This window comes from Gallus gallus, chromosome 7, assembly GCF_016699485.2.
Source record: "Gallus gallus isolate bGalGal1 chromosome 7, bGalGal1.mat.broiler.GRCg7b, whole genome shotgun sequence".
Taxonomy (NCBI): domain Eukaryota; kingdom Metazoa; phylum Chordata; class Aves; order Galliformes; family Phasianidae; genus Gallus; species Gallus gallus.
In genome coordinates this window covers 10,467,332-10,491,426 of record NC_052538.1, presented here as the reverse complement: position 1 = coordinate 10,491,426, position 24,095 = coordinate 10,467,332, and the positions used below count along the sequence as shown (strand labels likewise).

Genomic DNA, 24,095 nt, shown 5'->3' with positions numbered 1-24,095 from the left:
GCTTCTCTGGGAAGATTGGGTAGAACTTGATTTGCAGCAAGATTTGATTAAACAACTTCAAAAATTCTTTGTAAACAACATGTTAAGTCTAGAAAAGTGTATCTAAAGAAGCCATTTCCCGCAATATCTTAGAGATTCATCCACTGCTTATCAGTTTTATTAAATACTTAAAATAGCTTTCTCCTGTATTATGCTTTTCACACTGTGACACTATTATATTTTATATCTAGACCATGGTGTTACCAGGTCACACTGACCGGGACCCTTTTTACAAGAGCTTTGCAAATTAGTTAAACTGTAAACCAAGGCCATCATCTGGAGAACATGAAAGCTATTTTAATGATGATAGGCTCTCTGATTGAATTTTCATGCCCTATAAACTCAAATGTGAAATGGAAAAAAGGAGAGTATTTCTGAGGCAGCAGATATTTCTATGTGGACAAGATTTGGTGACAAGCAATGCAGTGGTCTTGACGCCCAGTGCTGCTAATCAAGAAAGCATGCATAAAAGCTCAAATTAACAAAGAAAGGCCAGTTCTCTGAGAGTAGCAGACCTGAAGTGCTGGAACAACCTCTTCACTCCACATATGCTTCTCTCTCTCTCTCTTTTTTCCCCTGTACTAATTAGAAACAAGTTTCAACTTGTTTTGATGTGTGAACTATTTTAGTATTTCAGGCATCCCAGAATTTCTGGATAATTCTTTGGTAACAAGGCTTCTACTCGCTCAGAAAATCTCCCATTCTTTGTAGTTTATACCAATCTTGAGACACGCAGTAAGGAACAACTGATAATATTCAGTCTCCAAATGAACAACAGGCTTTGGGGGAGCAAAATAGACTTTCATTAAGATGCAGATACCCGCGGTACAACCCACATCCCACCACCTGAGTGAGTGCCAAGAGCAGGGAATAGATACTGGCTGTGGGAAATGACTGTTTCGGCAGAAACCAGATTGAGGCTTTTCCTCAAGGGTGACCTTTGAAATCAGTCAGATTGTGAAAATGATAAGCCTCCCAAAGCTTTCTCTTCATTTTGTGCTTGCTGTGCCTTTAGTGCTCCCTCAGTGCTGAAGTTTACTCTGGTTTCTTGTATGCAAGAGGAGAGGGAATATGTTTAGGTTATTGGAGAGTTGTTCAGCTGTGTGTTCAGGAGTACATGTGCGTGCAGTGTTTTCTTCTTTCCATATAAGACTTTGGGAAGTATTTATTTGTGTCTTATTATGAGTTTTATCCGTGGTGTTATTAGCTAAAGTCCTCAGTCAGTTACTGTGTATTTCTGAAGTGGAATTAACTGGCAGCAACATTATGGCTGTACACTATGGTAGAATGGCGTATTTGGTAGATCCCAGAGAATCTCCAGTATTAGTACCAGATTCTGAATAAGGCATCATTCCAGTGTATCTGTATTTATTTTTCCCCAGAGCCTTGGTCAGGCCTCTGGATTCCCCTTCTGCTTAGAAACGTAGAAGCTACGTGGTTCCAAGACACCCAGAACTTTGGGAAAGGACTAGAAGTGACAGTCGTTTTGCCTTTTTCACTTGAGATATTTCCATGATGGATTTTTAGCTCCTCCCATTTGAACCTAAGGTGTAGTTCAGGAAAGAGAAAGAAGTGGTGAGAGCACTGAGCTCAGCAGGAATAGGATTCTGGTACAGAAGTTGGTTTAGTACAGGAGTTTCGGTATTAATCAACAGTTTATTTATCCAGAATACCCATCCCTGGGGCTGTTGTGATAACCTGTGTCTTAAGGTGTCTGCAGTGCCACAGAAAAAGAGGCCTGAGGGTGCTGGTGTGTTGCCTTCCAGCATGGCGGGCAGGAAGCACTGATAGCTCCTTCCTAGAGGATGAGTCCCAGGAGGTACTATAGGTCTTCACTCTCATGTGGCTGTTGGCGGTGCCACAAGTGCTTGAGGCTTTATTGAGTCTTGCAGCGTCAGTTAAAGTCTTTTAAACTCCACAGCTATTAAATACTGTGATTACTTGGTAATCTTAACTGCTACATAAAGAAGCACTAAACTTCTGGAAATATTTTAAAGTATGATTTGCCTGTGCTTCAAGCTTTCAGATTCGAAGTGTGAATACTCTTTCTAGTCCTTTCCAAGCGCATTGAATTTATATTGATAAATAAATAAATAAAGTAAAAACAACTTATTTCAGTCTTTTGCTCACAAATTAATGCAAGGGTGAAAATGCTAACAGGATCCAAGAAGGATCTTGTGGCTTTTTAAGGAAATAGATTCAGTTCTAGGAAGATGTGGGCTAAGAAAACAAATCTGGGTTCATCTCAGCATGCTGTGGGCTCATCTAGGGTATAAGAGGAAACTGTTCTTTTCAAGTCTGGTAACAGTTCCTGCTCACTCTGAGTCATCTCCTCTAGCGGTGAAGGACAGTCCTTTTTTTTTTTTCTTCTTTTGTTTTCTGCTGGTAGGAAATTTAGCATAGTTTGGTAACCAGCACAGCTTTATTTAAACTTATCAGAAATGCAGAGTTGTTTTGCTCATCATTGGAATAAAAGAGGGAGATGAGGAAACAGGTTATTGAGAGAAATAGATGTCAGTAATGGAAGAATTTGTATTGAGTTTAATGTTATGTACATGAACTTACAGTGCTGCTCCAGTTAGAAACTAGTATTTTGAAATGATAGATTGCAACCTTAAAGATTATATTCTGTGTCTTTCTCTAGTAGATCAATTTGTAAAGGAAGGGAAAAATTTGATCCTTTGCTTCTTACCTCTTTGTGAGCTATGAAGAAAGCCTTGGCCTAAAGGTGAACAAACCTTCAGTCTCTGGTGTACTGCACATGTTAAATATATGTATGCATGCGTGTTTACATATAGAAAATCTTGCTTCCATATATTTTATTGTTTTAATTTAAAAAATACTGAAATACAAGGCTTGTTTTTCTTGTTTCTCTGCTTCATGGTGAAGCCAGTTCTTAGCCAAGTGTTTTTAGGGATGCTAGAATTAAGCCCGTGGACACTGATCTGGATATGCTCTTACTCAGAATAATACAACTCCAGAGAGGAAAAGAATTCTGAGTCAAATTGCAGAGGTAACAGAGGTAACCAAATTTTCACATGTTGGAGGCAACTGTTCTTTGGGGTTTCCAGCTGAAATCCTCAATCCCACTTTTTCCTCAGCAATTCATGTTTTCCCACCCTGCTAGTTAGATTCTGTCCTACCAGTGCTTCTGTTGTTCTTGGAGTTTTTTTGTGAAAGTCAAGAACTGAATGTGTAGTGGGAGGAAAAAAAAAAGACAAGGCAAGCCAAAAGTAGTAATTCTGTAAAAAGCCGTTCTGGTAGTTCTGTATACAGTATAAGGAAAACCCCTCAAAACCACAAATTTTAAACTAAGAAGATTAAGCTGTTAAATTGTATAGGCCAAAATATGAATCTGCATTTAGTTTAGGGGTTTGTCTGTGCAGCATAGCATGCTGTGTGTCCTTATTTTTTCTTTGGACTTGAGACCCATGAATTTTCAAATCTACTTGTAGTTGACTCAACACAAAAATGGTTGGCTACTGTATTTCTACAGTCTGAGCCAGATTTCTGTGCTCTCTGTAGTTGTGTTACTGTGAGTAGGCAGGATATTAAGATTCATACAAGGCCAAACAATGTCCATAGACTTAGTTCTAAGCTTATTAGCCACTACAATGTCCTATTAGCAACGCTTTTTTTTTTTTATAACCTTTAAATTGTGTTTTATGAATTCAATTTCAGTGCCATGTTATTGTGCTTTTTTTCCTGCTCAGTGGGCTGCCTTGCCATGTGGGGCTTATAGCCAAGCAATGAAGCTGGGTGAATTGAAGGAGTCTTGGGGCACTTGCATCTTTTTAAAAACAGATACAGTTTTGCCCTAAAGAAGGAAAACATTTTCTGGCTCTCTCTCTTCTCCGTTTTAAAGTGCCACAATATGCAGTCCAAGAAAGGTTTCTGGAGGGGAAGGACTGAAAATGATCTCAGAGGTTGTCTGCACAGATGCCCTGTTCCTCAGCCTGAGGCACATTTGTGGTGGTTGTGTTATGCTGGCAGGAGGATATTAAGAAGGCTAGAAAGCAAACCTTTTGTGGGAAGTTCTGGTCTGTTTATGTGTGTTCTGCCTCTTGTAGGCCATGAGGTGGCTACACAGTTACCGAGTCCAGAATTTTGGGCTAGATGATCCAGGCATCATTTGTGGCTGTTAAAGAGGCATACTGTGCAGAAGAGAAAAGTACCGACTGTTGAGTACGCCTGTATTCATGTTTCTTAATAACTAAGGCAAATATGTTAAAGTTCCAGTTTTCAGCCTGTAAGACTGAGATTGTAAATACTGCAGGTCCCCAGCAGCCTGCGTTGGCTCTCTGGGAGGCAGTGAAACATACATAGGACCTGAGGTCTTGGTGCCAGGCAGGGTGGCAGAGAAGCAGCCAGTGTTTGTCCAGGGAGGCTGGGACTGAGTGGGAGGCGGCTGCTATCCAAAATAAAAGAAAGAGTGATGGTTTTGAGATAGCAAAGCAAACTTCCATGGATGGGAACAGCTGAAGAGAACTCTTTGACCAGGGAATCGCCTGAGTTGTGTTGCTCGTGGTCTGGATTTTGCAGGTGTTCAACAGCCACTGGTCCCTGGCAGGAGGTGCAGCCTTTGCTCCTGTGCAGCTGAGCAAGCTCAAATGTTCCTGGGTTTAAGCTGGGAATAGTCTTGCTTTAAGAGTAGAGGTGATCCAAATGACCAAAATTTCATGCAAAAATGGAGCACATGCCGTGTGTTGGGCTTTGTGTGGAGATGACGTTAGTGAAGGAGTGGGTGCTGTAACCCTACAGGCACTGGGGCTATTGAATAATAGTACTGAGAAAGTTGCACTGTCATGATGGTGGAGGGCAAAGCTGAGCTTTGGAGGGACAGCATTATGAAATGCATCTGCAAAAAGCTGCTTAGTATCCTGGACACAGTAGTCTTTCTATCATGAGCTTTGATGACCAAAAAGACTTGGTTTTTTTTATGCTATGGAAGTGATGCTTAGAGGAGTGGTTCTGTTTCTCAGAAACAAAAAAAAGAATTGAGGTATGACTTCCCTTTACACGTGTATTACTTCTTGCTGTCCAAGGTAAGTACAGTCCGATCCCCAAAATAGCAAAAAGAGAAACGTTATGCTTGGCCAAATGCTTTTCCTCAATGGAGATAACGGTTTTAAAAATAACATAGGAGAGGATTTCAAAAAATACCGCTCAGTAATATTTTGTACCTCTTTTTGTTCATTACCCTCCTGTATATTTGCAGTGTTCATAATCTATCACATAACTTATAAAAAGGCTTTTTGCTTTTTTTTTTCTTCCCCCATTTCTTTACCAATTATTGGCTGTTTTTCAAACAGAACAGGGGGTTGGAAAATTAAATAAAGACTTCCAAAATAACATGCTTCAGAAACATTTATTTAATTTGTGAGTTCATTCTGTTCTCTCTCCCCCTACCTCCCTCCACTTTTTTTTTTTAAAAAGAAGATCTTTATTAATTTAGTTTAGTAACTTAGTGCTTATATTAAATTAATCTAATAAAAGTCAGAGTCCTCACATAACATTTCCCAAATGTGAAGCAGCATCTATTACATGAGGCACAATCTTTGTACAGTAAAATGTGAACCTGATATGTAAAATTACAAGGCTGTTTGGTATAAGTTATTTAAGTCAAATGCTTGAGTATAGTCAAGCTGGAGGAAAGGAATGAGCAATGCTACCATTCAAACCATTTAAAACTCAAACCAAGCTTCACATATCAAAGCAGTTTGTATTTGTGAAAGTATTCTAAAGTTCAGCAATTAAACCTTGAAACGCTAGCTCTTTCTGTTGACAGTTACTCATACCCACGTTTCTGTAAACATTTGAATATATTATCGTATATAATCTATATTAAAATCTGCATATTACTGTAGATCTGCCAGTCAGGAAGGCTAGATGAGTGTATTTAAATTGACCAACCCATTGCATTGTTGTGCCACAAAATTTCATTCAGTAAGCCCCCTTTTTTTGTACACGTGGTTTATGATAGTGTTTTAGAAACAGCAATAGAAAACACCCCTATGTGAGTGGCCTTGTGCTGCCAGAGCTTCAGGTGGCTCAGCCGTGCCTTTCCCTTGGGTGAAGGTCATCCTTTTGTACAGAGCCCTAAAATTACACGAGCTGGGATGGAGTGTGGGTGTTCCCACTGATTTGTGTATGTGTACATCACAGTGTAATCACATAGTTTATTCCTGTTCTCTCACTAAATTATTTATTATGGCCTGAAATGAGGAGAAGGGGGTTTATGCCAATACAAAAGAAACATAGGATTATGCTCCCTGCTTGCTTTCAATCACTAAATCACCGATATGTCAATTGACATAATACAGTCTACCTCACAGGGATGTTGCAAGGCTTAATTAATTAATGTTTTTAGAGTGCCTCAGGATTCTGCGATGAAAGGCGCTTTAGAACTGCAGAGGAGGATTATGCTGATGATTTTTCCCATCTATTACCCCAATATGTCACTGATTTAAATTCAGTAGAAGAATATGGGCACCCCTATAATGGCAGGCAAAGGCAGAATAGTATTTTAAAAATCATCATAAGAGCTAGAAAAGGCAACTCAACAATACAGTTATGTAATACAAAAATTAATGTGGCCTTTTTTTCTTTAATTATTATTTGTTTTTAATTACTCCTGTTGCTTTTTTCCCTTCTTTCTGCTTGAAAATTCATCCCCTTTGCTGGATTAACAATAATAAGTACAAATGATGCCTTTATGTTGTTACAGTTTGATGATATATTACAGCCAGGGCACAGGTTAGAAACACAGGCTGAGTTATTATGTACTGCAGGGCAGTGATTTCCTCCAAACTGATTTATGGGTAAATAATTTGATGTACTTATTACATGGGACAGGCAGTTTTAAATTTCTGTAACAAAGTGCAGCTGAACAAAGGAAAATAACTTGCTACAGTATAGGGGCAAGACAAATCTAAAGAGAATAAACAGATCTAATCAATGTCAAACCCCCTGTCTTGCAGGGGACCCCGTCAGCAGTGCTTGGTAGGTAAACAACTTAGTTATCCAGTGGCGGGGGTCTTGTTGAGTGTTTCGTTGAGGTCTTTTGTTTGGAGCTGTAAATGAATCAGAAGTGTTTGGGTACCAATGCCAAGCTGTAGTTTCTTCTGAGTTCTAGTTGTTTTTGATAAGAGCTCTGTTGAAAATTAAGAAGTTTAACTAAGACTATTTAATTGAACCTGTGGCGTAACAGCAGATGATGGTTGTGTTCTTCACCCAGCCTTGTGTTTACAGTCAAATGCTTTCAGGTTGTGATCCTGTAACACAGTAAATTGAACTTTGGAATACCCGTAGCAACATGGGACACAGCTCTGGTCTGGTATAACACTGCCGAGTCAGATTTTCTCAAAACATTTTGAAGTGGTAAATATAGCCCAGGGGACCATATACCGGCTTGGGCAGTGCCCATTCCCTCAGCCGTTTGGAAGAGTTCTGGTCCAGGGTCAGTGAACATGGAGCTGGAGTGTCAGAAAAGAGCTTTGCAGTTCACAGTTTACAACCTGAGTGTAGTAGATTGATAGGCACATCCCGTATAAGTCTCAGCAGGTTACATTTGCTTATGCTTTAGTAAAGGGCAGCTTTTGGTGCAGTGCATCAGGGATTCAAATGATTTGTCAGCTTATCGTTGACAAGTGCTTTTCTTAATCATGCTTGGTAAATAATTGCTATTCTCTCCAATCCCCCTTTTCTGCATTAGCAAAATGTCTTCTTTTTCACTCTCTGTACATACTTGGGCAAGTATCATTTATGATTCATTTTGTAGCTGTCTCCAGAAAACAGTTGAGGCAGTGGTGGTGATGCTGATATAAAATGTCCCATTGTTGTGGAAGAATTCGACAACGGAGCTCACAGAAGTGTGCCACAAGTCTGTTATGGCATGGCTGCAGGGAAAGGGAGTTGCACAAATTTAAAATGAGACTGCTCTGCCCTATTTTTCATGTCTGCATTTTGATTAAAAAAAAAAAAAAGTGTGTGTCTTCCATGCCAGGTGAACACATTGCTGAGGTTTAAGCTCAATGAAAGATCTATCTTTGGCAGGATGTGCCATTAAAGAGCTAGCAGCCAACATGAGTAGAAAATCTCGTTAAAATGTGCTCTGACAAAAATTTCTTTAGAGAAAACCGTTTGGTCTGCTGTTTGTCTACAGTTGCCTGGCTGGCCTGGGCAATGGTCAACCACTTCTACTGAGTTCTTGAGAGCTGTTTTCATGGATAACCATTTCTTTACCATGTTATCTCTGAAATCTGTTGAACTTTCCTCCCAAGGAACGTGTTACAAGAGTCCCAAGGGATCATTGATACAAGAGGGAGAGTGAGACTCATTAAGAAAAGAGTTTTGTGGATTCAGGAAGGATGTGCTTTCAGATTTCCTAAGCAAGCTGATCTGCTTCTGCAGCAGTAGGCTATTCACTGAAGCGGACAGTGGCGTTGGCTCACTCTCGTCCTCACTCCAGAACCTCAGCTCATGGTAGAATAAAGCTCAGTCCCAGTTGCTGAAGTGATTACATTAAAGCTCTGAGCTGTGCTGTATGGCGTCAATGAGCAGAGCTATAAAAAAGTGCATCTAGAATGTACGCCTTGCTTCTGGGCTGTTCTCATCTGTGGGTTGCTGCTGCATTAGCAGTCCAGCAGTCCTGGATGAGAAGGGACCTTCTTAGAGGGGGAGCTTTGGCCCACAGGTTTTAAATTCAGAGACATGACTTTTAGCTTGCTGAGAATGGGTTTGCTCAACAAACTGGCATCATCTTCCCAAATGCTGCCCAAGAGTTCCCTTAAATACAGTGTTGGAGCCATGAAATGAGCCACCTGTAAAGTCTGCTGAGGAGCTGGATGGAAACCATGGCTTCTGGCTATCATTTGGAGCAGCTTAATGTGTTCTGGAAAAAAAATAATTCACACGTCGTATCACACCGGCTGAAAAAATAGCGTACATCAGCAGCGCTGCAACAGAGTAAAGGACTTGCAGCAGGTGTTAACATGCAGAGGCATGGAGCGTTCTGGTAACACCTGTGTTTGTCTAAATCCAGCCAAAACAATTTCCTCCCCAGTTGTAGAGGAGGATTAAAAGAAAGAAAGAAAGAAAGAAAAAAGCCTACCTGACTTCCAGTAGTAGCAGACATTTGCTGTGGAGCAGTTTGCGTAGTATTTTCCATGATGCACTGTGGGTGTGCTTTGTTTTTTTTTTCCTTTTCCTTGAACTTTTTAGTTTGGGGACACCTTTGATAAGTTCAGTGCCCCCTTACTGTCTCTTTGTCTCTCACCAGCACTGCCAGGGCCGAGCAGTTGCAGATGGAATGCTCTCTGAGTGCTTTCCTTAATTGAATGAAAAATAAATATTACCAATTTGGATGTGACTTATGGGGCGCATATGATGCTTATTTTTTCAATTACATGAAAACTTGGCATGGTTAAACATAGGAAGCCAAGTGTTCTGTGAAGCTGGTCTAGATTTCTGGGTTTTTAGGTGATTTTGCTTTAAATTATTATATAGCAGAAGGGGGTGAAGGAAGTCAGCTGCTAAACGGTGTTTTGCCAGCATGTATTTCACTCGGTGGACCCTTGATGCTCATTTCATGACTAATATACACCGTACTATATGCATTTCTTGTTGTCACCAGAGATAACATTAAGTAAACTATCCCCTTAAGAAAAACAGCTTTTCTTGGCAAGTGGAGTATGACTCAAGGAGCCAGCACTGGAGACATACGGTGCTGTGAATGAGTGCTGTGTGTTACTCTACTGGATCGGAGTCCAGGCACTATTTATACTACAGCATATTCAGCACCAGATTGTTAAATCTTAATACTGAAACAGTGCATCATTTAAATGTTTTTGTTCTGTTTATGTCCCATTTTCAAGCATTAGATATCAAGCAATACTAGCTAACTTTTTGTCGCATTTGGACAAGATCTCTGGGTGCCAAAAGTTTTCTAATCTGCTCTTGAAACATTAGCCTGTCTGTACCACCATGTTACTTTGTACCTTTGTACCAATGAAGATAGATCATGTCTTTTCTAGCTTCTCCCAAGACCTGGTGATAGAGTATCTTGCAAATAACTATATCAATGATAAATGCCAGCAATCAGGTGCTACAGAAAAGGAGTTATCCTCTAATTCTTTTCTCCTTTATGTCTATGAAAGAGGAAGACAACTTCTCCATATCAGGTATTTAAAGGTCTCAGGAGCGTAGTGTCCTCTTGTGCCAGTGCAAGAAATTTTGTATTGCTGTTTCAGATGCGTTATTTATTTTACAATTGTGTTTTAAAGATGAGGATAAAAGGCCTTTGCCATTTATTTTAGTTGGATTAATTCCAGAGCTGGTAAAGAACCAGGAGAAAGTAAGGTGAGGACTGGTGTTTCTTGGCTTCGTAGCATCCTTCAAGAGAATAAATAGGCAGACCTCATCAGTTTGGGAGAAATGGGAGAAAAGGTGGTGGGCATCTTGTGGGGCTGAGCTAAAAGAAGTTATGTGGGCAGAGCAGTAGGGCAATGGCAACATGGTAAAAGAGAGAATAAAAGTAATAGTTGTGATGTGTTATACAGTACAGAACAAGGGTGAGCTGCTTTGTTTTCATGTAAGGTGTCATTGTGGCTTTTTTGTTTATTTGTTTGCCTTCTTCCTGGAAGTAATTCCTGGATATTAGTCATTGGTGTGGGCAGGCCCTCTGCAGTTGTCTAAACAGAAATAATACCTCTACACCAAATGGTTTACCATTGAAGTTTATAGTCTTTGTGACAAGCACATCCAGAGAGGTGATGATCCCCACTAAAGAATGAGCAAAGTAGAAACAGGACTTACAACATCCCCACTCCCTCCATGCTATTTTGGATCTGTGGTCAGCAGCTTGCAGTTGTTTTTTTGCTAAGAAAAGCAACTATCTGCATAGTGTGACTGGCAGCTGGGAGTGAATTCCTACTCCATGGTTTTCGAGTGCTATCCATCCACACTGGGAATAGCACCATTATTAGATTTTAGCTGTGCTGAAAGCCCACATGTAGGTATTTTCCTGTTCAAGTCAAAACCAATGCATTTATTTGCTGAAAGGTTTTGGAGGCTAAGAAGTGTGGACCGTAGAGTATTTAAAGTTTCTTCTAACTTAGAAAAGCAGTCTTTAGTGAGACGATGAAAGATGTGAAGTGGGGAAGCATTCTATGCTTCCTTGAAGTAATTTAAGAGCCAGGAACATGTCAGCAACTCTCCACTAAGAATTTGAAGTCTATTCCTACTGTTTCCCATGGTTTGCTTGAGGAGTCAGTACAAAACATTCTTTTTGAGAAAGACTGCAATAAGCCTCAAGGCACATATTGAATCTCCTAAACAAACAAGCTTATCAAAAGGTTTAGTAAACAGGCAGTAAAATGCAAAGTATGAATGTTTTGTTTTCTTTCAGGAATAATCAAGCTTGGGAGGTGGAATCCCCTCCCTCTCAGTTATGTGACTGATGCACCAGATGCAACAGTAGCTGACATGCTACAAGATGTCTATCATGTTGTGACATTGAAAATCCAATTACAAAGGTAGGTGTTTCTAAACATATGTCCTTTTCTATTCTCCGAGCTGTTTTGTCAATTACGGTATTACTGTAGAGATCAGCACATCCTGTCTTCATCAATTTCTAGTCTTTTGATGGAAGAGCAGGAAAAATGAGAAGGGCGGGTCATCAGACAGCTATTTGGTGCACATTCTGATTTTTTTGTTGTTGTTGTTGTTGTTTTCTGAAGTAGCAATATGATAGCGGAGAGAGAAAGGGCGGAAACTCACCTAAGTAAAGGTATGAGGTCTCTAAGGGCAGACTTTTCCACAATCCCTGATTTGATGGGTTCTCAAGGCCTTAATGAGCACAAAAAGTTAACACCTTGCCTTTTTCCAGGGGTTGCATTGTGAAACTCAGGTCTTCTACTTCCAGTTGCTGAGACAGGGGAGGAGAGGAGCTTGCTGACATTCCTTTGTTCTCCAGTTGTCTGCCCAGTGGAAAGGCAAGAAGATGAGGAAGGGATCTGTTACTGCCGCTCCATTTGGCCTTTGGAAAACATTTTCCTTTTCTGAATGCTAGTTCTGACTAGCAAAGCAAAACTTCCTAATTCTTTTACACTTACTTGCCCTCCTTTTCCCCACTCCTACATTTTTTCCCTATTTTTTCTCTATTGCCTTCAAAAGAGTTCTTAAACAGCAACTGGTGCCTGTGAAAGGAGCTGTGGCAGGGGGTGCATGGCACGCTGTAGAAGTGGTAGTAAGCCTACACTGCACAGTCATTTGTAGCTTTATGGACAGGAGACATCAGAGGAAAGAGACAAAAATAACAGACACACTGGAATAATTTATGCAAAGCTCATCAAAGCTCATACTGAACAAAATAAGGGTTCATTGATGGTGTATAGATACCTACCAACTGTTCAGTTTACTTTGAAATTTGGAAGTAGTTGGCTCTTCACTAACATTCAGCTCCTAAACTCTGGTATTTCCTTCCTGTTATCTCTAACATTGGTTGAGGTTTCCAGTTCCCCTTACAGACCTTTCCTTGGGTTTATATACTGTTACCATCTCTTGCCTCAGCTGCATCTCTTCATCATAGTTGTGAAAGCATCTAGAGTCTATGCTTACTATAAAAGGAGTACGGTAACTCACCTCTCCAGAAGTATGAACTACCAGGAGTTCATCTAGCCTATTGTTCTGTTAGTGTTACCAGTGAGTATCAACCGAAGATCAAGGTCTCATCTTTTATCTTCGAAGTGCCTGAAGGCCTGGACGCAGTGTAAATAGAAGATAATCCATGATTTTGAGATAAAGATGGTCACTGACTACTTGAATACCTCAAGCACAGCTGAACTTTCAACTCGTAGGGTAAAGCCTGCCAATGTAGGTGGAAAGCAGAACTACCTCAGAGTCTGATTGGGAGAGTGTTCACTAAGTCTCTCAGGCATGAATGGCAATGACAACTCTTCCCAGCTTTCTGATGTGCTTCTTAGGTTTCTCCCCATGTGTATAGACACAGACCATGAGCTTGTTAAACTAGAGGAGGCACAAATCACATGAAGACAAAAGCTTTACTACATGTGCAGTTCTTGTAAAATGAAAGTGGAATGAACTACATGTGACAGATGTTGGGCATATGGTTTAGTGTGTTTCTGAAAGGCTCTCAGATACTTCAGCGATGAGGACAGTCTTAAGAACCTGTATTCAGTGAAATACATTTTTCAGACTTGCTGCTCAAAGCCTTCTTTCCACACAGCAAGGACCCTTACTGTTCATTGATTTTGCTAGTGACATTGTGGCATGTATGTTTATTTTTCTATCCCAGCAGGAATATCTTTGTTTGGAGAACATGGCTTTATCCAGTCAATTCTGTGGCTTGGTCTGCAGTTTTTTTGCTCTCTACCAGGCCCCAGAGGAAATGGTTATGCCACATGTGTATCATAGTAGAATTAGCTGCTTTTCCTGCCGTGTACTGTCACAATTTTGCTTGAACTACACATCTTCCGGGAGCTGGGTGTGATGGGGAGGGGAGAGAGGAGAGAAACACCTTGATGGACTGGCTTAGCAAGAAACTCTCATTTGTGCTCATTGCTTAAAGGTCTATGGCTCTTGTACACAAAGTGTAAGCATCTGTGAAGGTGATGTTTGTATCTACTTTCTACTTTCTGTTTTGACAGTTGTTCCAAGTTGGAAGACTTGCCAGCAGAGCAGTGGAACCATGCCACAGTTCGCAATGCCTTAAAGGAACTGCTCAAAGAGATGAATCAGAGCACATTAGCCAAAGAATGCCCTCTTTCACAGGTTAGTATTTTTAGAAGGCTTAGGGAAAGCCAGATTCCCAACATCCAACATTCAGTTAAGGGCTTAAGCTAAGCAATTCCTTAAGTATTGAATCACTTTCTTCTTTTCTTTAGAAAGGAAAAATACCAATTAATGTAAAATAGAGTGTTTTTTATACATTTTATCAGTGGGTCATCAGGTGGAAATTATGAATGAATTGCTTGGGTTTTTTAATTCTGCAGTTCAGAGAGTCTTCATCTAGACCTTTATCTGAATGTTTTGCAATAGGAGTGATGATTGTCAAATGCAAGATTCAAGTGGCTTCTTTCCACTAGCAGAGGCCTGCCTCCTACATGTACTACATGAGTAGATCTCACCAGACTCCAACTATGATAAAAAGTATACAAACTTAACAATTTTGCCCAAATTTCTAGAGAACAGTAATAAAAAACATACATAATTATCTTTTAAGAAGCACAATAATTCGTTGTCTCATTCTCCATGACTGCTTTGTAAATGACAGTACTGTCATGTCTAAGATGTAGGTTTCTACAGATATTGTGAGCAATATTTGTATTTCAGATTGTCGTAACAAGAGATTAAAGAAATATTTGTGACTGAGACCTGCTTGTGTCTCAAAAAAAAAGCCACAGAAAGACACCTCAGCACCCAGACAAGCAACGTTGTTGGGAACAAAAAATATATTGCCCTCTAAAAACTTCATTAAAATCTTATTTGTCTATTGCATCTCTAAAAAGTCAGAAACCTGTAATTCTTGCTTGCTAAAAGATCAATTGCATTTGCTAGCCCTTATCTGATTTTTTTTTTCTCCTGTGGCTGTCTGTCTCGCAGTACACTGTATGCTCATCCTGCAATTCATGATCCAAAGCCTCTGTGAACCAAGAGAATTCTTTCTATGTGTAACCAGCACAAATTTACCTCACTGTCTCATGATTACAAGTCTAGGAAAAGCACAGGGTCACAGAAGGGAGATATAGAGCAGAATTTGGATCTGGAATTTGTACAAATTGCTTTACAGCAGAAAATGGTCCTCTTCTTCCTTAGTTGTGTTGGGTCTGCAGAACTAGAAGGAATGAGAAGGCTGCAAGGAAAAGCTGTGTAACTTGTCTTACTTACTAAAGGAGTCGCAGTGACTCTGGATATGCACAGAGCTTAAGTGTGTTGAATACGGAAGTATTTTTCTTTCACACAGTTTAAGTGTAATTTCTTTAAATAGAATTACCAGTGGAATATGGTCAGCTAATGATGATTGCAGCATATGGTTGTCTCTGCCCAGTCTTCTCCAATATGCAGTATAACGAAACCATGCATCATTTTATATGCAGAATTCATTTGTTGTCTGGGTCTTGTTCCTCCTGTTTTAGTTTCAAAGCCTACCAGGTGGAAATGCAGCTGGTTTACTCTCCCCATAACCTCAGTCTGAAAAATATTAATAAGACTATTGATGGCAGTACTGTAGCAGCAAGAATCGTTGCCCCAGTAGTTATTTAGTGGTCAAAGCTAAATGGAGAAAGAAAATTGAACTTGTTTACTTTTAAGGATAGCTGTTAGTGACCTTGAGTAGTGACTGACCTCTGAACTGGGACTGCAAGAATGCAACATTTATTGTTATTATTGCCGTAACATTTCAATCTCTTTTGTTTTGGCTCACAAAATACGAAAGATACAACGGAAGGTTGTGTAGGAGCTGTCTATTACTATCATCTGAATATGCCTGTAATACAATTCCTTCTCCCAAATCAGTTTTAAAAAAATATCGTGCCAAATGTGAAATGTCATTACAACCCCCTTGTGGTTAATATATTATTGACAGCAGCAAATTGCAGAGTGGTCTCTCAGGAGTCGAACTGCGGAGCAAATGCTGCTGTTTATTAATGTGTTCACAGTGCCTCAAGTGTAGAAGTGGAGAGGGGCAACGTGGGGAGCTCTCTCTCCCACCTGCGACGGTGCTCCATCTCTGGTTCTTGGTGCATGAGCTCTCCATGCAGCCCAGATGGGGATTCTGATTGCCACTAATGGGAAATGTAATCATTCACTTTGATTTAAAATTGTTCTGGGATTTTTTTTTTCTTTTTCTTTTTTTCCTGCAAGGTGTATTATGTAGCTGCAGCTTAGCTACTCTTAGCATAAGGCTGCTGTTCAGACAAATAAATCCCAGTTAACCAAGCTGGGAGGGAGGAGGGTAGGTAGGGGGGAGTGTGTGTGCTAGAAGGAAATCCAATTACTTCAGCATTTCCATCTTTGCATAGAGACTTCTGTCTTTCCTGTATATTGTATAACTGATTTCAAAACTGACCACGTGTTTTGTCTTCTTACTGGACAAAGATTTCTTGGCATGTGAGCATGTCCCATGTTTTTCTCCTTGAACTTACTGCACCATATTTTCTTTATGGGAGTATTTCTCGGATTTTAGTCCATTAAACTTTCATTTCACTTGGCCGTGATGTCCACACACATCCCAAACACATTGACTACTTCATATAATCTATTTCTTTCTTAAGGATTTTCCCAGGAAGGATACTCATGATTTAGAAATTTGCAATTAGTCAGTGGTTGGTTTGGTGGTTTTTTTTTTTTTTTTTGCCATTCTCTTCTGAATGGATATTCTTTCTGCAAACTCCTCAAGGTTCCTGAAAGAAATAGAATCCCTTCCAACTTTATAGTGATGAGGGTATTTTCCTTTGTAGCTTGAAAGTTCCACTGCCCTATTGTCAAGTGGCTGAACAGAATCTGTCTGGGATGTTCTGCCAATGGTTGATATACTATTTAAGTTTCCTATTTAGCTTAAGCCTTGCTTTCTCAAATAAGGGTTAATAGGTTAAAATATTCCACGATATTTAATAGTCCTTCAATTTCTGTAATGTTGGTTTATTATAGAGCTAGAGGATTTGCAGAAGAAAAACAGAAAAGTGAAATCACCGTATAGGAAGAGCTAAACAGTTGTCCCACCATCACTAAGTGACTGAAAATTTAACTAAAGGGGCACTAAAAGAATGAAAGTTAGCTCCACTTTGTTCAGAATCCTTCCTTAGCAGAGACTGTCACTGCGTCATGCTTTCAAAATACTATTGCCTGTTAAACTGATTCAGAACAGGCAAGGATTTATGGGGATGGAATTGTTGCTGGCTACTACAATGCTAGGTTTATGTCTCAAAATATTGATTTTAATTAGAAAATTGAATCTCAGATTTAGAAATCGAAGCTGTCACTTAAAAAGGGTCTTATTTTATAGCCTTCCAACTCTACTGCAGTGCACCATGGAAGCTTTCTAGTGGAAAAGTTAAAGTGCAAAGGCAGAAGACCCTGTTTACTGAAAGTGAAATTATGCGCTGAGGACTGAAACCAATCTGCACCATCCCGTATTCTCAAGTCTTGATTTTACTTACATTGGTTTTTAAGTCCCCTAAACCCCAGGTTTAGGAGCAATTAATGTTGCCGGAATGAACTTGTTAGAAGGCTGGATAAATGTGGCAGAGGGAGGGAGGGGATGTTTTTTGTTTTAAAACAATTGTTAAAATTGAGTAAGCCTGTGTGTAAGCCTTGTAGCTTTACAGAGACAGCTTAGATGCTGTTTTGCACAAGAGCTTACAGGAACCTATGAGTAAAAGCTTGAACTTCTGTTCTCTCATCCCTGTGCAGAAAGGTTGGGCAATGTTGCCAGTGCTTTTCTAGGCTTTCACATTAAGTGAGGAAAGAGGGCAGAAGAAAACTGTAGTTTCTGGAGAAGGTACATTGACTCCCATGTGTTAGCGGTGTTAGATTGCATTTCCTTGAGTTTGTATACATGCTGAGAGTGAGTAACCCTGGAAGAGTTAAGGGAGGAAAACCAAAATGTTATTTCTAAAAAGCTGCTTCCTCTCTAGAATGGATGAAGAAACCTGAAAAACAAAAAAAAAAAGGAAAAACTATCAGTAACCAGACTTTTTCCCACTTGATGGGCAGAAGCATCCCAGATAGGATGCCATTTTTATGGGCATCAGGTGCTGCAGTACAGCGCTGCTCCCCTCTGCTTCCAGTTGGCTTGCAATTAGAGTCACTAAGAGAGAATTCACAAAGAGCAGAGTGGCGGTGGTGTTTAAAGAAGTGGTACTTCAGTTTTGTTGATCTCTGCTGTGGTTTTTGGCTGTTCTGTATTGCAGTATGCATAGTTCCCTTCACTGTGAACATCACTGCTAATTTCTCTTTTGGGTGATCTTTCACACAAGGGCTAATCACACATTTCTATAAATCACATTAATTTAACTTATTTGCCTAAATGTTGTTCTGTAGAGAGTAGCAAGAATGTTCTCACATTCTTGGCTGTGAGGTCTTGCTGCCTTTGGAAGCAGAACAGAGACAGCTGAAAAGCATTATTTGGATTCTGCATGCTGGAGCATCTAATCTTACCTTTAGGGTCTGGTTCCTAAATCATGATTGTTCTCACCTGGATGCAGCAAGCACGTGCTCCCCAGCATGGCACCACCTGTTGTTATGCAACTAAGTGTATATATTGTAATGTCACAGGTACAGATGGAAATAGACCTTCTCCCATCTTCAGCCTATGCTGTAGGTTTCAGTCTGGGTTTGTCCTGCGTTGTTTTTGCTTTGTTACTGGACCAGAGTAATTATGTTTGGGGATGTACAGTGGAGAATAAAAACAATTTTGTGTTCTCACCAAACGCTGCTTTTTGCTATTAAAATGGATAATCATTGTGCATTTATGTGTTGTTCAATATCCCTGGAAGAATTTCAAATGATACAAGATATTTTAAGGTCTTTTTTGTCTTTTTTTTCTGTACTTCCAGAGTATGATTTCATCCATTGTAAATAGCACATACTATGCCAATGTGTCAGCAACCAAGTGCCAGGAGTTTGGGAGATGGTACAAAAAGTACAAGAAGATTAAAGGTAAATTGATTTTTATTTATTTGTTTATTTATTTTACTTTCTAACTTGTTGAACTTCTGATGGTTTGCAATTATTTACTTTAAGTAAAAGTGATGGTAAGCTTTAATAACATTAGTGAGTTCGTCTACAAAGAGGGGACGGTCACAGCACATTTGAATTTGATCTGATACTTTACAAACAAGGCTGGCATGAAAACACAAGCCACACAAAACGTGCTTGTAATATCCCATTTAGTTGTGCTGAAAGATCCACTGTGTTTTGAATTATGCTAAAATGTTTTGGAAAAAAAGTGTTCTGGTAGCTCAGAGTTTAAAAGCTGAATTACTTTGTAAATTACCTTAGTTGCATTATAATCACGAAACCTAAAAAGCTTGTCTAAGTAACAAATGCCTTTGCTCTTTGTTTGAAATCCTGCTAAATATACTGATATTCCTGCCATCTTTTCTCATGTGGAATCTGGATTCCAGTGGAGCATTTGGTACCTGGTTGTTAGGAGGCATTGCTAAATAGCATTTTTTTTTCTCTATTTTTTTCTGTTATATCACTGAAGGGAAGATCTGTTTTCTGAAGGAAGGCATGGGCTATTTTTGTTGCTTCTGTCTGTGATCCTTTCAGTGGCCAGGAAAGTCATAACAGGATTCACAGGCATTATGTAGAACTACAGTAATGTACTTACCGAGAAGCTGTGGTGTTTTTCATCACACAGAGATGAGCATCTTTCAAAAAATCCTTAGTCTTTTTTCTTAAAAAAAAAATCAAACAAAAAATGGTGTACAAACCCATGAAAGGTTTGTTTAGTTTCCATAGGACAGAATAGAAGTCTGCATGATACCATCAAGAATCTGCTTTTCAAGTTAGGAGCACGTGAAACAAAATTGCATGAAATATCAGAACAAGTTCTGAGGCATGTGGATTTTTTTTGATGCACGTCTGGTTTACACTGCACCTACCTGTAGGACTCTCAGCTGTGTGGTGATTAGTTTTTCACTTGGCAGAAATAAAAAGGAATGTCTTATAGGAAAATTATCTGTGGCTGGAAGGAAGGTTATTCAGGCAGATGTGGGTAACAGTGTGGATGTGGAAATGCAGGTGTTGCTTTTCACCTGTTACAGTGATTGAGGCTTGAAGTAAAAATGTTGATGCCAAATAAACTTGGTAGTTTCTTCTCTCTCTAAATTGCCTTTGTGTTACACAGAAGTGTGTCTTTTCTCTAAATGGCCTCTCTTAATAAAATAATTTTATTTGAAGTGCGGTAACGTATCCTCGTGGTTGAAAACAATCAGAAGACTCAAATAGCTTCAAGGTCATTGCTGTTTGCTTTTACTTGCCATTCTTGAAGAGCAGAGATGGGCTTTTTTTATTTTCCCCCCAAACTGGGCAAGGGTGTAATGCCAGTTGCAGAAGCACTGGAAGCCCTTAACTGTAGTGTTCTTAGCGGTAGAGATGCCACTACAGCTTCTGAGTGTTTCTAGCACACTGCTGTCTTCCGCTTTCTTCCATTCTTAGAGCATTGAATTCTTTAAGCTCTTACTTTTTTTTTTTAACTTAATAAGTGCACAGTTAAATTGTTAAGTGCCATAAAAGCAGAATGAGACCTCAATCAAAAGGTCAAGGATCCAAACCTAAAGAGTTTGCCAGATAACTCTGCATACGTGCTATTCAAAGAGATACAGCCAGTCACTGCTGTTTGGAAGTGTATGTGTATGCTAGTAGGAGGAGGAAAAGGAAGGTTAAGGTATGTGTGAAGTAAACACAAGCTGCTATAAAGCAGTTCAAGTTGTGTTGATTCATCAGCCATACGAGTGGGAGAGAAAACAAAGAATCTATGGCAGGTACGTCGGTGTACAAATTAAAAACAGCCATGGAACTTAAGGGCAGTAATCTAGGCCCCCTGGAAACAGGAAGGGTGCTGCTTTGGGCAGGTTCAATTTTTCATTATTTCTGTTTTCATGGCGTTTTGTCTCTTCTGCATAGACAGGTATTTTTAGAGGACACCTCAATCAGTACTCAAGCTTAGTGACTTACATGCTTCAATCATCACGTGTTCCTTAAAAGAAAGGTAGATGCATGGCACAGCGTTTCACTTTTGGGGTTGTAATCTGGACAGCTTAGGTAAAACTCATTTGGAGTCACTGAGACAAGAACCCTATCCATATGTAAGTCTAGAGCTGGTTAATAGAAAGTAAAAACAAAAAACAATTCACATGAGCTGTGACAAATGCAAAATATGAAGGAGCTTCAGAGTAACTTTATTGATGTTGCAAACTAAATGCAGCCTACAGTGTTAAATGTGTTTCCTATTATCTGCTAATGTCTCTTTTAATAAAACAGTGGGAACTAAATGGTTGCTTCTTAATCAAAACCATGATTTCCTAAACATAAGCTTTATGATTCTGTTACAAATTGCCACATATAGATCTCCTAGGTCAAACTTTTTTCCTTGTTCATGGAAATAAATAAACAGTAAAACAATTATACACTCTGGAAGATCAAAGTAATTACAACTGAAGCCACGCAAAAGTAAAAAGTTCTTTGGGGAAAAAAAAGCATCAAGTTTCAGAGTATGTAGTTCATGTTTAAATAAATGTAAGAAAGTGAACAATCAATGATTTGATATCATTAGCAACAGATGTAAGAGCTATATACGAGTAGAATTGTATGTAATCTCAAGTAAACGTTCTCAGTGTGCGTTCTGTTGAGCTCACCAAAAAGACAGCTAACCTATTTTTGCTTGCAAGTTAAAAAAAAGCTTTCAGTTAGCTCAGCTCAGCATGGTAATTTTGTCTTGTGTCAGGACCATGCTAGAGTAAAGTTCTGCTTGATTTCTTTTTTCCCCAGCCACCCCGCCCCCGTGAGGTTTTAAGACGTTCACAGTTTACTCAGAGGTATGAGAGTTAGTACACAGCTTCTGGAGTCGCTGGTGTGAGGATGGAGGTTATTTTTTTTAACCTTCCCCTTGTTCTGAGCCTTCTACTGCATATATGTGCAAGGACATGAGTGAGTTTCTACCGGGATATCTGCTCTTCCCAGTCTCCTTGGGATACACATGCATATTTCAAAGATAGCTTCTATTAACTCAGTTCTATTAGAAAATGCACATTAGTTTGGAAAACAAGAATCTTACAGTTCCCTTCCCTCTGTGGATCTGTGTAATCATTTGGAGTGGCAATTAAGCTGTTTAGTTTGTATTGTCCTTTTGTCCAGAATATACACCATGAATGATTGCAATATTGTTGTGCTCTTTTTAACTCTGTTTCATGGTTTTTTTTTTTTTAATATTTTGAAAAAGGTGCACCCTTTTGGTTCACAGTTGCATACACGGCAAGGTTTAGGTATGATTAAACTGCTTGAATCAAGAACCACACTTTCCTGTTTTTAATAAAGGCTACGTAGTAGTGACTGCGGTGACAACCATACAACATGGAGAGATGGGTTTCCAAACTTCACCATGCAAGTGATGTCATTGTCAAGGGATAAAATTTGCACCAGTTACCTACTCATTGCCCGGTCTTCTGGGTTCATAGCATTTCAAATATTTTTTAGTTCTATTTCTCAATAGATGTTCCACTTCCCAAGTGTCATGCTTGCTATTTATATCAGAAGGACTATCACTGTATCAGGATCCTTTCACAACTGAAACTTGTAACTGGTGTGAATCTTTTCTTTTTTTGCCTGATGACACAGCTTGGCTTGGTGGGAGGAAGTTAGGAAGGCAGAGGGGAGAAATAAAAATATTGTGAACTTAAAAATAAAGAGTCGTATTTTCTTTGTCTGTGTATTAGGAACATCTTACTTTGTTTGCACCTGACATCAGTGGCTGTCAAAATATAGCTTTCTGTGGATGCGAGTTTTGAGACTGTGGCTGTCTCAAAGTTTTTGTGGAATGATGAATCCTTCTGTTTAAAGGAGGAGGTCCCAGTTTTTTCTATTTCAATGGATCAGGAACCAGCTTCCATAAGGAGGAGTTCTTATAGCTTCCTTAAACTGAGAATCTGGCTACTCTTTGTTTTTTTTTCCAGTATTAATGATGTGATGTTGTCTGCTGTTTTGTTCTTGACAGTATGTTTGCTTATTTCCCATAAGGGATTGACAGACCGACCTGTTGCTTTTGATTCTGTGTTCTAGAGGCCATTCTAGGTAAAGAGAGATTAGAAACAGGATTCAGAGAGGTTCCCAGCATTGTTAATTCCATACTGAAGGAGCCTTGAATTGCAGCATAGTTATAACACCAGTGTGACTTGGTGAAAATTTTAATTATGTGCTTTGTTGAATAGTTTTGAATTGTTCCTCTGAAGCAGATGTTGCAGAAGCCTAACGAAAAGGCATGACAGAACATTCTCAATCAGTGTTTCTGACTTTTAACAGTACCCCATTTATTGATACATGTGCGTATATGCATAGATAGAAGGTCACAGATAAGTCTATACACATAGATGCATGTACATGTAGGTATAGATCTTGACCTTTAGCCCTTTTAACTAGGTAGTTGAAGCAAAAATGGTAAGGCTTTTTAAGTAGAGATAATTTCCTGTGTTGTTTGGATATTAGTTGTGACTCTGACACTGAGCCAGATAAGGTCATTTGGGTTATCTTTGGGGCTCTTGACCTTACAGTAATTTTTTCTTTGCTTCCTTTCACACCCCTGACTATGTTTTTATTCCACTACAAATAAGACTCACTTCTTTTAAAAGAAAAAGGTAAGAAAATAACATCATTCACAGGCAAGCTTTTCAGCATGTAGATCACATACAAGACCCGAAGATCATCTCTGACTTAAACGCATCCTCACAGTATGTAGGCTGCTGTGCTGTACTGTTTTCTGAGGAGAGCTGTTCATCTGTTTGCATTAGGTCGCAAGGAAAAAGTGGAATCTCTCTCTTTAAGTATAAGCTGAATTTGGCACATTTCGGTGAGATTTAGAGACCTCTTGACTACTGTTTTCCCCACCCATATTAGAATATTGTATTTCAGCATTGTCGCTGACGTTAAGTACCAGTCTGGGGGATCTGTGTGCTTGTATTGTTAAGAGACAATTTACCCACTACAGTGTGTTTGGGGAGCTTTACAAATTGTGGCCCTCTTGGCTATTCCTCTGTAAAAAGAGAATTAAAGCAGGCACTTCTTTTAAAAATTCTTAAGCTTAACTTTTATCTAAAGTAAATAGGTTTATGAATTTCAGCTCTGTGGAGCATCTTTCTTTCTTTCTTTCCTTCTTTCCTTCTTTCTCTCTTTCTCTCTCTCTTTCTCTCTCTCTTTCTCTCTCTCTTTCTCTCTCTCTTTCTCTCTCTCTTTCTCTCTCTCTTTCTCTCTCTCTTTCTCTCTCTCTTTCTCTCTCTCTTTCTCTCTCTCTTTCTCTCTCTCTTTCTCTCTCTCTTTCT

General features: G+C 39.4%; 1 protein-coding gene across 3 annotated transcripts in view; it reads left to right on the top strand.

Annotated features, from left to right (window-relative positions):
• Nucleotides 1-24,095, top strand: part of SATB2 (SATB homeobox 2) — a 132,929-nt gene that overhangs the window by 48,719 nt on the left and 60,115 nt on the right. For all 3 annotated transcript variants that reach the window (XM_015289411.4, XM_015289413.4, NM_001398236.1), the window contains 3 exons: nt 11,447-11,573; nt 13,707-13,830; nt 18,615-18,717. In XM_015289411.4, the coding sequence (XP_015144897.1) occupies nt 11,447-11,573; nt 13,707-13,830; nt 18,615-18,717 (354 nt within the window). The remainder of the gene's footprint in view (nt 1-11,446; nt 11,574-13,706; nt 13,831-18,614; nt 18,718-24,095) is intronic.